Source organism: Heterodontus francisci, chromosome 20 (genome assembly GCF_036365525.1).
Source record: "Heterodontus francisci isolate sHetFra1 chromosome 20, sHetFra1.hap1, whole genome shotgun sequence".
NCBI classification, from domain to species: Eukaryota; Metazoa; Chordata; class Chondrichthyes; order Heterodontiformes; family Heterodontidae; genus Heterodontus; species Heterodontus francisci.
The window spans coordinates 89644903-89660196 of NC_090390.1; the positions used below are offsets into that span (position 1 = coordinate 89644903).

Genomic DNA, 15294 nt, shown 5'->3' on the forward strand with positions numbered 1-15294 from the left:
AATGAGGTGCCTACCTGGTGAACCAACAACACAGGACTACAAGCATGCTAAACAGCAGAAGCAGCATGTGTTAGCATCTGTCTGAATTAATAAATGATTTACAACAAATTTACACTCCTCCGAGGCACAAAAACCCAACGGGAAAGGTGATCCAACCATGCCTAATAAGAGAAGTTAAAGATTGTATTAGATCAAAGAAAGAGGCTTATAAAGTTGCCAAAAAAGTAGTTAGCCTGAGGATTGGGAGCAGTTTAGAATTCAACAAAGGAGGACCTAGAAACTGATAAAGAAAAAATAGAATATTAAAGTAAACAAGTGAGAAACATAAAAACGAACTGTAAATTCTTCTATAGGTATGTAAAAAGGAAAAGATTAGCAAAGACAGATGTGAGCTCACTACAGGCAGAGACAGGAGAATTTATAATGGGGAATAAGGAAATGGCAGAGAAACTAAACAAATACTTTGTGTCTGTCTTCACGGAGGAAGATACAAAAATCCTCACAGGAATACTAGAGAACCAAGGGGCCAGTGAGAATGAAGAACTGAAAGAAATTAGTATTAGTAAAAAAGTAGTACTGGAGAACTGAAAGCTGATAAATTCCCTGGACCTGATGATCTACATCCCAGAGTATTAAAAGAGGTGGTTGTAGAGATAGTGGATGTGTTGGTGGTCATGTTCCACAATTCTATAAATTCTGGAACGATTCCTGCAGATTGTAGCAGAAGGTAGCAATGTAACTCCACTATTTAAGAAAAGAGAGAAAGAAAAACAGGGAACTACAGATCTGTTAGCCTGATATCAGTAGTAGGGAAAATGCTAGAATCTATTCTAAAGGATGTGATAACTGGACACTTAGGAAATGATGGTAGCATTAGGCAGAGTCAACATGGATTTATGAAAGGGAAATCATGTTTGACAAACCTGTCAGAGTATTTTGAGGATGTCGCTAACAAAATGGATAAGGGGGAAACCAGTGGATGTGGTGTATTTAGATTTTCAGAAGGCTTTCCATCAGGTCCCACACAGGAGGTTAGTAAACAAAATTAGAGCACATGGGATTGGGCATGGATTGAGAATTGGCTAACGGACAGAAAAGAGAGTAGGAATAAATGGGTCATTCTCAGGTTGGCAGGATGTGACTAGTGGGGTATCGCAAGGATCAGTACTGGGGCCCCAGCTGTTCACAATCTATATCAATGATTTGGATGTGGGGGCCAAATGTAATATTTCCAAGTTTGCTGATGTCACAAAACTAGGTGGGAATGTGATTTGTGAGGAGGATGCAAAGAGGCTTCAAGGGAATTTAGACAGGCTAAGTGAGTGGGCATGAACATGGCAGATGGAATATAATGTGGAAAAATGTGAAGTTATCCACTTTGGTAGGAAAAACAAATACAGAATATTACTTAAATGGTGAGAGATTGGGTAGTGTTGAAGTCCAAAGAGGCCCGGGTGTCCTTGTTCATTTTTTTTTATTCGTTCGTGGGATTTGGGCATCGCTGCCTAGGCCAGCATTTGTTGCCTATCCCTAATGCCATTGAGCAGGTGCTGGTGAGCTGCCTTCTTGAACTGCTGCAGTCCTTGGGGTGCAGGTACACCAACAGTGCTGTGAGCAATAGAGTTCCAGGATTTTGACCCAGCAACAGTGAAGGAACAGCCACATAGTTCCAAGTCAGGCTAGTGTGTGGCTTGGAAGGGTACATGCAGGCGGTGTTTCCATGAATCTGCTGCCCTTGTCTTTCTAGGTGGTAGAGGTCGCGGGTTTGGAAGGTGTTGTCGAAGGAGCCTTGGTGAGTTGCTGCAGTGCATCTTGTAGATGGTACACACTGGTGCCACTGTGCATCTGTGGTGGAGAGAGTGAATGATGAAGGTGATGGATAGGGTACCAATCAAGCAGGCAAAGAGATTTTCTCCTGATTCCCATTGACTCCAGTTTTGCTAGGGCTCATTGATGCCATACTCGGTCAAATGCTGCCTTAATGTCATGGGCAGTCACTCTCACCTCGCCTCTGGAGTTCAACTTTTTTGTCCATGTTTGGACCAAGGCTGTAATAGAACATAGAACAGTACAGCACAGTACAGGCCCTTTGGCCCACGATGTTGTGCCGAACCTTTAACCTACTCTAAGATCAAACTAACTACCTACTCTTCATTCTACTATCATCCATGTACCTATCCAAGAGTCGCTTAAATGTCCCTAATGTATCTGCTTCTACTACCACCGCTGGCAGCGCATTCCACGCACCCACCACTCTCTGTGTAAAGAACCTACCTCTGACATCTCCCCGAAATCTTCCTCCAATCACCTTAAAGTTATGCCCCCTGGTGATAGCCCTTTCCACCCTGGGAAAAAGTCTCTGACTATCCACTCTATCTATGCCTCTTATCATCTTGTACCCACCCCTCTGTCAAGTCACCTCTCATCCTTCTTCGCTCCAATGAGAAAAGCCCTAGCTCCCTCAATCTTTCTTCGTAGGACATGCCCTCCAGTCCAGGCAGCATCCTGGTAAATCTCCTCTGCACCCTCTCTAAAGCTTCCACATCCTTCCTATAATGAGGCGACCAGAACTGAACACAATATTCCAAGTGTGGTGGAACCAGGGCCTTGTAGAGCTGCAGCATAACCTCGCGGCTCTTAAACTCAATCCCCCTGTTGATGAAAGCCAACACACCATACGCCTTCTTAACAACCCTATCAACTTGGGTGGCAACTTTGAGCGATCTATGGACATTGACCCCAAGATCCCTCTGTTCCTCCACACTACCAAGAATCCTGTCTTTAAGCCTGTATTCCACATTCAAATTTGACCTTCCAAAATGAATCACTTCACACTTTTCCAGGTTGAACTCCATCTGCCACTTCTCAGCCCAGCTCTGCATCCTGTCAATGTCCCGTTGCAACCTACAACAGCCTTCCACACTATCCACAACTCCAGCAACCTTCGTGTCATCGGCAAACTTGCTAACCCAGCCTTCCACTTCCTCATCCAAGTCATTTATAAAAATCACAAAGAGCAGAGGTCCCAGAACAGATCCTTGTGGAACACCACTGGTCACCGAGCTCCATGCTGAATACTTTCCATCTACTACCAGCCTCTGACTTCTATGGGCCAGCCAATTTTGTATCCAGCCAGCCAACTTTCCCTGTATCCCATGCCTCCTTACTTTCTGAATGAGCCTACCATGGGGAACCTTATCAAACGCCTTGCTAAAATCCATATACACCACATCCACTGCTCTTCCTTCATCAATGTGTTTTGTCACATCTTCAAAGAATTCAATAAGGCTTGTGAGGCATGACCTGCCCCTCACAAAGCCATGCTGACTGTCTCTAATCAAACCATGCTTTTCCAAATAATCATAAATCCTGTCTCTCAGAATCCTCTCCAATAATTTGCCCACTACCGACGTAAGACTGACTGGTCTATAATTCCCAGGGTTATCCCTATTCCCTTTCTTGAACAAGGGAACAACATTTGCCACCCTCCAATCATCTGGTACTACTCCAGTGGACGGTGAAGACGCAAAGATCATCGCCAAAGGCGCGGCAATCTCTTCCCTCGCTTCCCGGAATATCCTTGGGTATATCCCGTCTGGCCCGGGGACTTATCTGTCCTCATATCATTCAAAATTTCCAGCACATCCTCCCTCTTAACCTCAGCCTGTTCAAGCATATCAGCCTGTTCCACGCTGTCCTCACAAACGACCAGGTTCCTCTCACGAGTGAATACTGAAGCAAAGTATTCATTTAGGACCTCCCCTACCTCCTCCGACTCCAGGCACAAGTTCCCTCCACTATCCCTGATCGGCCATACCCTCACTCTGGCCATCCTCTTGTTCCTCACATAAGTGTAGAACGCCTTGGGATTTTCCTTAATCCGACCCGCCAAGACTTTTTCATGTCCCCTTCTAGCTCTCCTCAGTCCATTCTTCAGTTCCTTCCTGGCTACCTTGTAACCCTCTAGAGCCCTGTCTGATCCTTGCTTCCTCAACCTTAAGTAAGCTTCCTTCTTCCTCTTGACTAGCTGTTCCACATCTCTTGTCATCCAAGGTTCCTTCACCCTACCATCTCTTCCCTGCCTCATCGGGACAAACCTATCCAGCAGTCGCAGCAAGTGCTCCCTAAACAACCTCCACATTTCTGTCGTGCATTTCCCTGAGAACATCTGTTCCCAATTTATGCTCCCCAGTTCCTGCCTAATAGCATTGTAATTCCCCCTCCCCCAATTAAATATTTTCCCATCCCGTCTGCTCCTGTCCCTCTCCATGACTATAGTAAAGGTCAGGGAGTTGTGATCACTATCACCGAAATGCTCTCCCACCGAGAGATCTGCCACCTGGCCTGGTTCGTTGCCAAGCACCAAGTCCAACATCGTCTCCCCTCCAGTCGGCCTATCTACATACTGAGTCAGAAAACCTTCCTGGACACATCTGACAAAAACTGCTCCATCCAAACTATTTGCACTAAGGAGGTTCCAATCAATAGTAGGGAAGTTGAAGTCACCCATGACAACAACCCTGTTACTTCTGCACCTTTCCAAAATCTGCCTCCCAATCTGTTCCTCCATGTCTCTGTTGCTATTGGGGGGTCTATAGAAAACTCCCAACAAAGTGACTGCTCCTTTCCTGTTTCTGACTTCCACCCATAATGACTCAGTAGACAAACCCTCCTCGACGACCTCCCTTTCTGCAGCTGTGATACTATCCCTGATTAACAATGCCACTCCCCCACCTCTTTTACCTCCCTCCCTATTCCTTTTGAAACATCTAAACCCTGGAACATCCAACATCCATTCCTGCCCTTGTGATATCCACGTCTCCGTAATGGCCACAACATCGTAGTTCCAAGTACTGATCCATGCTCTAAGTTCATCACCCTTATTCCTGACACTTCTTGCATTAAAATAGACACACTTCAACCCATCATACTGGCTGCAACTTTGCCCTGTCAACTGTCTAACCTTCCTCACAGACTCTCTGCACTCTGTATCTGCCTGTTCAACAGCTACCCCATCCACTGATCCGTGGCTCCGGTTCCCATCCCCCTGCCAAACTAGTTTAAACCCTCCCGAAGAGCTCTAGCAAACCTCCCGCCCAGGATATTGGTGCCCCTCCAGTTCAGATGCAACCCGTCCTTCTTGTACAGGTCCCACCTTCCCCAGAAGGTATCCCAATGATCCACATATCTGAATCCCTCCCTCCTACAACAGTTCTGTAGCCACGTGTTCAGCTGCACTCGCTCCCTGTTTCTAGCCTCACTAGCACGTGGCACCGGTAACAATCCTGAGATTACTACTATGCTCTATGTAATGCGGTCAGGAGCTGTGTGGGATTGGCAGAGCCCAAACTAAGTGTCAGTGAGCTGGTTTTGCCATTTGATAGCATTAACAACAACCCCTTCCATCATTTGCTCATGATTGAGAGTTGACTGATAGGGAGGAAATTGGCAGGGTTGCATTTGTCCTGCTTTTTGTGCACAGGACATACCTGGGCAATTTTCTACATTGCCAAGTAGATGCCAGTGTTGTAGCTGTACTGGAACAGCTTAGCTAGGGGTGTGGATAGTTCTGGAGTACAAGTTTTCAGTACTATTGCTGGAATGCTGTCAGGGCCCGTAGCCTTTGCAGTATCCAGTGCCTTCAGCCATTTCTTGATAGCTCGTGGAGTGACTTGGATTGGTTGAAGACTGGCATCTGTGCTGGGGACCTCAGGAGGAGGCCGAGATGGATCATCCACTCGGCACTTCTGGCTGAAGATGGATGCAAATGTTTCAGTCTTGTCTTTGGACTGATGTGCTGGGCTTCCCCATCGTTGAGGATGGGGATATTTGTGGAGCCTCCTCCTCCTGTCAGTTGTTTAATTGTCCACCACCATTCACGATTGGATGTGGCAGGACTGCAGAGCTTAGATCTGATCCTTTGGTTGTGGGATCGTTTAGCCCTGTCTATCACATGCTGCTTCTGCTGTTTGGCATGCAGATAGCCCTGTGTTGTAGCTTCAACAGGTTGACACCTCATTTTTAGGTCTGCCTGGTGCTGCTCCTGGCATTCCCTCCTGCACTCTTCATTGAACCAGGGTTGGTCTCCTGACTTGATGGTAATGGTAGAGTGGGGAATATGCCGGGCCATGAGGTTACAAATTGTGGTTGAGTACAATTCTGCAACTCATAGATGCCCAGCTTTGAGCTGCTAGATCTATTTGAAATCTGTCACATTTAGCATGGTGTGGTACCACACAATACGATGGGGTTATCCTCAATGTGAAGATGGCACCGCGGTTCCACAAGGACTGTGCAGTGGTCACTCCCACCAATACTGTCATGGACAGATGCTTCTATGACAGGTAGATTGGTGAAGATGAGGTCAAGTATGTTTTTCCCTCTTATTGTATCCCTCACCACCTGCTGCAGACCCAGTCTAGCAGCTATGTCCTTTACGGCTCGGTCAGTACTGGTGCTACCAAGCCACTCTTGGTGATGGACATTGAAGTCCCCCACCCAGAATACATTCCTGTACCCTTGCCACCCTCAGTGCTTCCTCCAGTTGGTGTTCAACAGTACTGATTCATCAGCTGAGGGAGGGCGGTAGGTGGTAATCAGTAGGAGGTTTCCTTGTCCATGCTTGACCTGATGCCATGAGACTTCATGGGGTCTGGAGTCGATGTTGAGGACTCCCAGGGCAACTCCCTCCTGACTGTATACCACTGTGCCACCACCTCTGGTTGATCTACCCTGCTTGTGGGGCAGGGATGGCGATGGTGGTGTCTAGGACATTGTCTGTCAGGTATGATTCGTTGTGTATGACTATATCAGGCTGTTGCTTGACTAGTCTGTGGGACAGCTCTCCCAACTTTGGCACAACTCCCATATGTTAGTAAGGAGAATTTTGCAGGGTCGACAGGGCTGGGTTTGTCATTGTCATTTCCAGTGCCTAGGTTGATGCTGGGAGGTTCATCTGGTTTCATTCCTTTTCTTAGGCTTTGTAATGATTTGATACAACTGAGTCACTTGCTCGGCCATTTCAGAGGGCAGTTAAGAGTCAACCACATCGCTGTACATAAGGACAACTGATTTCTTCCCTAAAGGACATTAGTGAACCAGATGGGTTTTTACAACAATCAACAATGGTTTCATTACCATTAGACTAGATTTTAATGCCAGATTTAGTAACTGAATTCAAATTTTACCATCTGCTGCGGTAGGATTCGTACCTATGTCCCCAGAACATTAGCCTGGGCTTCTGGGTCACTAGTCCAGTGACATTACTACTACATCACCGCCCTCCCGGTGAGTCACTAAAAGCTAACATGCAGGTGCAGCAAGCAATTAGGAAGGCAAATGGTGTGTTGGCCTTTATTGTAAGAGGATTTGAGTACAGGAATAAAGAAGTCTTACTGCAATTGTATAGAGCCTTGGTGAGACCGCACCTGGAGTATTGTGTACAGTTTTGGTCTCCTCACCTAAGGAAGGATATACTTGCTATAGAGGGAATGCAATGGAGGTTCACCAGACTGATCCCTGGGATGGTGGGATTGTCTTATGAGGAGAGATTGAGGAGACTGGGCCTGTATTCTCTAGAGTTTAAAAGAATGAGAGGTGATCTCATTAAAGCATACAAAATTCTTACAGGGCTCAACAGGGTAGATGCAGAAAGGATGTTTCCCCTGGTTTGAGGGGACACAGTCTCAGAATAACAGGCAGGCCATTTAGGACTGAGAGGAAGAGGAATTTCTTGACTGAGAGGGTGGTGAATGTTTGGAATTCTCTAACCCAGATATCTGTGGAGGCTCAGTCATTGAGTATATTCAAGACAGGGATTGACAGGTTTCTAGATATTAAAGATATCAAGGGATATGGGGATAGTGCAGGAAAATGGCGTTGAGGTAGAAGATCAGCCATGGTCTCGTTGATTGGCGGAGCAGGCTGGTGGGTCCAGCGAGGAACTATGAGGGGAGATGAGAATATGGGTTGTGTTGCTAACTGTCAACACAATAATGGAAAAAATGGATTGCTGTACTTGCAGGCTCGAAAAGACATTGTTGAGACCCCACCTAAGAAAGATGAGAAGGAAGATGAGGAGGCAGAGGATGAAGACTCTAAGGAGGAAGAGAATACATCATTGAAAGGCAGCCTGACCTGCCAGTATGGTGTGGTAAACCGTTACCTGTACAAACAGTTAGATCTGCACACAAAGGATGAGAAGATTAATCAGATCGTCCTGTTACAGGTGAGAAAACCATGTTCAATACATTTACACACAAAAATCTTACTGCAAGGCCGTTGTTCTTTCTCCACATTGCTGCTTCAGACTATAGCTCGTATAGTGATCTAAGCTTGCTACTGTTTGCTAAGTACAAGTGGGAGGGGAACAAGATGACTCCAGGGTAAATTCTGTATAGTCTTCGAAGGTCTCAGCTTGATGGACCAAATGGTCTTTTGTGTTTCCTGTTTACTGCTGTTCCTATCATAAATCTGTATTAATGGAAGCTTCTTTCTCTCCTGAGCCGAGAGTTAAGTCCATCGACAGAGGCAGTAGTTTACTAAACTGCCATACCTGAAATCTGTACCACCATTGCCTCCTCCTGCCATGTATGTTCTCTGCAGTCCACCTCTGTGACTCTGCTTTCTCCTAGTTTCATTAACAACCGTTCATAGAAATCATAGAATCTTAGAAAGTTTAAGGCACAGAAAGAGGCCACTTAGCCCATCGTGTCTGTCCCGGCTGAAAAATGATCCACCCATCCTAATGCCACCTTCCAGCATTTGGTCCGTTGTCCTGCAGCTTACGGCACCTAAGGTGCCTATCCAGACTCCTTTTGAATGAGTTGAGGGTTTATGCCTCAACTACCCTTTCAGGCAGTGAGTTCTGGACCATCACCACCCTCTGGGCGAAAAAAGTTTTCCTCATCTCCCTTCTAATTTTTCTACCAATCACTTTAATCTATGCCCCCTTGTCACTGACCTCTCTGCTAAAGTGAATAGACCCTTCAACTTCACTCTATTCAGGCCCCTCAATATTTTGTACATTTCAATCAGATTTTCCCTCAGCCTTCTCTGTTCCAAAGAGAACAACCCCAGCCTATCCAATCTTTCCTAATAGCTGCATTTTTCCAGTCCTGGCAACATCATCGTAAATCTCCTCTGTACCCTCTATTGCAATTACATCCTTCCTGTAATGAGGTGACCAGAACTGCACACAGTACTCAAGTTGTGGCCGAACCAATGAGTTATACAGTTCCAGCATAACCTCCCTTCTCTTGTATTCTATACCTCAGCTAATAAAGGAAAGGATTCCATATGCCTTCTTAACCACCTTATCGACCTATCCTCCTACCTTCAGAGATCTGTGGACATTCACTCCAAGGTCCCTCACTTCCTCTACACTTCTCAGTATTTTCCCATTAATTGTGTATTCCTTTGCCTTGTTTGACCTCCCCAAATGCATCACCTCACACTTCTCCGGGTTGAATTCCATTCTGCCCATCTGACCAGACCATCAATATCTTCCTGCAGCTGCCAGCTGTCCTCGCTCTCAGCCACCGACCAATCTTTGTGTTGTCCGCAAACTTCTTGATCATGCCCCCTACATTTACGTCCAAATCTTTAACATACACCACAAAAAGCAGGGGACCCAGTACTGAGTCCTGCAGAACGCCACTGGAAACAGCCCACCAGTCGCTAAAACAGTCATCAACAATTACTCTTTGCTTCCTGCCACTGAGCCAATTTTGTATTGAGTAGAGTACAAATATTACAGGGAAGTTAATGTGGCCCCCGCTCACGCAGGGAGTTAGGAAACTGAAATCAAAACAGAAAGTGCTGGAAATATTCAGCAGGTAAGGCAGCATCTGTGGAGAGAGAAGCAGAGCTAACGTTTCAGGTCTGTGACCTTTCATCAGAACTGGCAATGCTGGTTATCTGGGATTACAATGCTCCCCACAAACTCCCACATGTTGAAGTCACAGCACACAACCTGCCTTTGATTCAGAGATGGAAATGTCAGTAACTGAAGCAGAGTAGTAATTAGCATGCTGTGGTAAATGGTGTATACTCGAGAATTCACAGTCCAGACTGGGGTATCCATTGATTACTTTTAAACATGTGACTACTCCGTGGTCTCTAGCTGCGAGTGTACACTCACCTAATAAAAGTCATTGCTAAGAAAATGGGTACTGTGCTACATACCTCTCACAGCTGGCTGTTCAGGGAAGGGACATTGAACAGCAGCAGTGGGGAAAGTGTTGGTGCTCATTTACTGGGTCTACAGCAAGCCATGCAGCCAGCTCAGGCACCAAGCCGAGCTTCACCCTTTCCCTATGTTCATGCTGAGAAATTCCTGCCTGTTCCTGCATTGGTATCCTCATCGCCAAACCCACGATTGGTATCCCACCTCTGCTGATGTGAATGAAACTGACATTTCATTATTATTTTTCTCATCTTAAGGATGTGATTTATAATATCAAAACCGAATTCAACAAGGAATTTGATGCAACCTATAAGCAAAAGGAGGTGGAAATTGCCCGAGTGAAGGATAGAACCGTGCGGATAAAGGAAATCATGGAGCAGCTGGACATGGACGAGGAGATCTGGCTGCCCATGATGAGTAACAAGGAGTTGCCTGAGCGAGAGTTTGAAGTCCAGGATTCTGAGGTAATGCCTGGACTATAGGAGGTTATCTTTCTGTTTTCCCATGTTTTTAAATGAATTGTGCTCGCCACACTTTCCTTGGGTCTCGTCACATGTCCAGCCAGTCAGGGCAGTACCCTGGCCGGGGGTGTTCGCTACCATCTGTACCAACAGAGAGCATGATGGAACCAGAGAATACTGAGACCCTTTGGATCAATAAGACCCAATGAATCCATTCAGTTGCACTTTCATGGAGCCCCGATTCCGTTTCAGCTTTAACATCCACCCTGAGTTTGACATCTTATTTGATCAGTAGCACCCCTGAAGGGGTAAATACGGAGAAACTATTTTCTCTGGTGGTGGTGGAGTCCAGAACAAGGGTATAACCTTAAAATTGGAGCCAGATTGTTCAGGGGTGATGTCAAGAAGCGTTTTTTCACACAAAGGGGAGTGAAAATCTGGAAAACTCTCCCCCAAAAAGCTGCTGAGGCTGGGAGTCAATTGAAAATGTCTAAACTGAGATTGATGAATGTTTGTGAGGTAAGGGTGTTAAGTATTACAAAACCAGGGCAGGTAAATGGATTAAGATACAGATCGCCACTATCTAATTTATTGGCGGAACAAGCTTGAAGAGCTGATTGGCCTCCTCCTGCTCCTCTGTTCCTGGCAGTCACCACTTGCTTGCACCGCCACTCAGTGTTGAGGTGTGGGTGTAGGTACAGAGCCATAATCCGCTACCCCTCCAGATGGTATCGGTGCTTCAGTGAGCTGGCACCAATGTTATATGCAGATTGTAGCAGCTGCCTGATGCTAAATGTTCTTTTCCCTGATGCCCTCACTTCCTCGCAGTTCTTGTTTGGGTTTTGAAATGCCAGTCTCAGCCCTCATGCGTATTATTTTTTTAGAGATACAGCACTGAAACGGGCCCTTCGGCCTACTGAGTCTGTGCCGACCATCAACCACCCATTTATACTAATCCTATACTAATTCCATATTCCTACCACATCCCCACCAGTCCCTATATTTCCCTACCACCTACCTATACTAGGGGTAATTTATAATGGCCAATTTACCTATCAACGTGCAAGTCTTTGGCATGTGGGAGGAAACCGGAGCACCCAGAGGAAACCCACGCAGACACAGGGAGAACTTGCAAACTCCACACAGGCAGTACCCGGAATTGAACCCGGGTCACTGGAGCTGTGAGGCTGCGGTGCTAACCACTGCGCCACTGTGCCGCCCATTTGTTTGCCAGTACAGGTTGAAAATGAATCTGACAAAAGCTTCACTCAGTGCCCAATGCTTTTCTCTCTTTACCTTCAGATCACAGTTGAGCGCTACCTCACCCCAGAGCAGAAACGTAAGCTGGAGGAAGAGTACAAGGCTGAACAGCTGCGGCTACTGGCTGCTAAGGTACCTTGCAAACTGTTTACGGAAGGGTGGGGGGAGCGGGTGGTGTTTGGAGGTGAAGGTTCCTGCTAGTGAGTTTCATTGCTAGAACGTTCTGCACTGAAAGTCCATCATAATCAGGCAGCGTTCCCAGCACTGATCACTACCCATTGCGAAGCCAAATCTTCCCTTTTACTCACTGTGTATCATTCATATACAGGAGCTGACATTGAGACACACATGAGCTGCGTCAGTACCAGCGAAAGATTTGCCCTGGTTGCTCTATACAGTAGTTCCATAGTGTGATGACATCAGTAGTACGAGGAGAGCTTATTTACAATCATTACTTTTTTATGTATTAAATATCAGGATGTGCTGATTGATGCAGTTTTTGGATAAAAGTGAAACAGAGTGCTGGGAATCCAAAATAAGTCCATGGAATGCTCGTAATGCACTGCAGGTCTGTCCAAGAAGGGACAGCTTATGGTTTCAGGTGTGTGGGCTTCTTGGGCTGCTCAGAACTTCACAGAATACTGCTGAAGAGTCCCGGCTGAAACTTTAACACCTTTTTGGTGCCTGCTGCTGATTGGTGCATTTGCGCCAACTTCTGCTTGTCTCCCTGGCTGTGCCAATCAGTAATCCTGTCTCAGCATTGTTGTGGTAAACCTCAGTCCTGTAACCATGATATAAACTGAGTTGCCTCAGCTCCACTGGGTATTGGACAGTGATTTCTTGCCTATGTGCTGAGTGCTGCTCACTCACACACTGTAACCCGCTGAAAGGAATGATGAGTCTGTGCCATTGATTCTCCTCCACTCTGTTCCTAGGCTGATAACTGGAGAGAGCGCGCTTTGAAAGACATGATGGGAGGAGTCCTGGAGACCAAGAAGTCAGACATTCTGAAAATGGTGAGAGAGTTAGCAACTCGATGACAGCGCATGTCCTGTGCACAGAGTGGGTGTCCAGAATTGACTGTCGTGCAGTGGGTCTCTAACCTAACACTGCATCCAGTTGATAATTCTGGATCGGGGACCATGCCTGTGGTTTATAAGCCACCATCCTCATACAACACTGGATCCTCCCTACTCGTGACAGCAGCCTCAGATCTCGTCCCAAAACTGGAGATGGCAGTCACTAAGCTGGCACCTGTTGTGGTCATCATCCTAGCACAGCCTCCAAGACTTGGACCAGTGCCAAGCTATTCCAGTGCAGCCCACCACAGGAGGAGAGGCTAAAGTCTAAATCAGGGTTAATGTGCATAAAGTCCAAATCAATGATTAGATTAGAGATACAGCACTGAAACAGGCCCTTCGGCCCACCGAGTCTGTGCCGAACATCAACCACCCATTTATACTAATCCTACACTAATCCCATATTCCTACCAAACATCCCCACCTGTCCCTATAATTCCCTACCACCTACCTATATTAGTGACAATTTATAACGGCCAATTTACCTATCAACCTGCAAGTCTTTTGGCTTGTGGGAGGAAACCGGAGCACCCGGAGAAAACCCACGCAGACACAGGGAGAACTTGCAAACTCCACACAGGCAGTACCCGGAATCGAACCCGGGTCCCTGGAGCTGTGAGGCTGCGGTGCTAACCACTGCGCCACTGTGCCGCCCAATGTTAATGTAAATGTATGTAAATGCACAGAGTGTTGCTAATAAGATTGGTGAGTTACAGGTGCAGTTTGCCATGTGGAAATATAATGTTGTGGCTATAGGAAGTTGTTTGAGTGGGAGGTGACAGAGAGTGGGGATAATGGGTAAGTACTCCGATTGGCAGGATGTAACTAGTGGTGTCCCGCAGGGATCTGTGTTGGGGCCTCAATTATTCACATTATTCATTAACGACTTGGATGATGGCATAGTAAGTCATATATCCAAATTTGCTGATGATACAAAGTTAGGCAGCATTGTAGACAGTCTAGATGATAGCATAAAATTGCACAGAGATATTGACAGACTAGGTGAGTGGGCAAAACTGTGGCAGATGGATTTCAATGCGGGCAAGTGTGAGGATATCCATTTTGGACCAAAAAAGGATAGAGCAGGGTACTTTCTAAATGGGAAGAGGTTAAGTACAGTGGATGTCCAAAGAGACTTGGGGGTCCAGGTGCATAGATCTTTAAAATGCCACAAGCAAGTGCAGAAAATAATCAAAAAGGGTAATGGAATCTCAGAATCACAGAATAATAGTGCAGAAGAGGCCCTTTGGCCCATCGAGTCTGCACCGATGCATTAAAACACCTGACCTGTCTACCTAATCCCATTTGCCAGCACTTGGCCCATAGCCTTGAATGTTCTGACGTGCCAAGTGCTCATCCAGGTACTTTTTAAAGGATGTGAGGCAACCTGCCTCTACCACCCTCCCAGGCAGGGCATTCCAGACCGTCACCACCCTGTGGGTAAAAAAGTTCTTCCTCAAATCCCCCTTAAACCTCCCGCCCCTCACCTTAAACTGAAAAGTGTGCTTATGACAGGTGTCCGTAGAGGGATACAGCACTGAAACAGGCCCTTCGGCCCACCGAGTCTGTGCCGACCATCAACCACCCATTTATACTAATCATACATTAATCCCATATTCCCTACCATATCCCCACCTTCCCTCAATTCTCCTACCACCTACCTACACTAGGGGCAATTTACAATGGCCAATTTACCTAGCAACCTGCAAGTCTTTGGCTGTGGGAGGAAATCGGAGCACAGGGCGGAAACCCACACGGTCACAGGGAGAACTTGCAAACTCCACACAGGCAGTACCCAGAACTCCCTAAAAAAAAAACACCATTTACTATATATGAAAATAAACTGTAGACCTTTCTTACCTTAGTTATTAAGCCAGCTATTTAGAGCTATTCCCTAACAGCAGTGACTCACCAGCCAATCACCTTGCAGCTTTCCTGTGATGTCACTGATAGAACCAGTATTGAATAAAATTGCAGTCCACCATCCTGTTACAGCAAATTTAATTAATGTCTTAACTCCTGACCTATCCTGTTGGGTGAACATCAGCCAGAGACTATCCATCCTAAAAACAGATTCAACCACAACTGTGTTGGGGCCTGGTCAGATGGGTGAATGGCCTTTCTCTACTGAGACCTCGGGTTCCAGGTTGTTTGCAGCTTAATTTGCAATAGGGCTGTTGCTCTTGTCTTCAGTATCGACAGGTCACTGCATGTCACTGCTATCAGAGTGTGTGTGGATTCCTGGTGTGATAGACCTCATGGCCTGGTAGCCTGCCATTCTCTTACCAGAGTGGGCACTAGAGTGAGG

The 15294-nt window shown here is 46.3% G+C and overlaps 1 protein-coding gene across 3 annotated transcripts in view; it reads left to right on the forward strand.

The window, feature by feature from the left end:
* The window catches only part of cfap43 (cilia and flagella associated protein 43), a 293334-nt gene that overhangs the window by 222142 nt on the left and 55898 nt on the right, over nt 1–15294 (forward strand). For all 3 annotated transcript variants that reach the window (XM_068053204.1, XM_068053205.1, XM_068053206.1), the window contains 4 exons: nt 8024–8227; nt 10444–10650; nt 11950–12039; nt 12843–12923. In XM_068053204.1, the coding sequence (XP_067909305.1) occupies nt 8024–8227; nt 10444–10650; nt 11950–12039; nt 12843–12923 (582 nt within the window). The remainder of the gene's footprint in view (nt 1–8023; nt 8228–10443; nt 10651–11949; nt 12040–12842; nt 12924–15294) is intronic.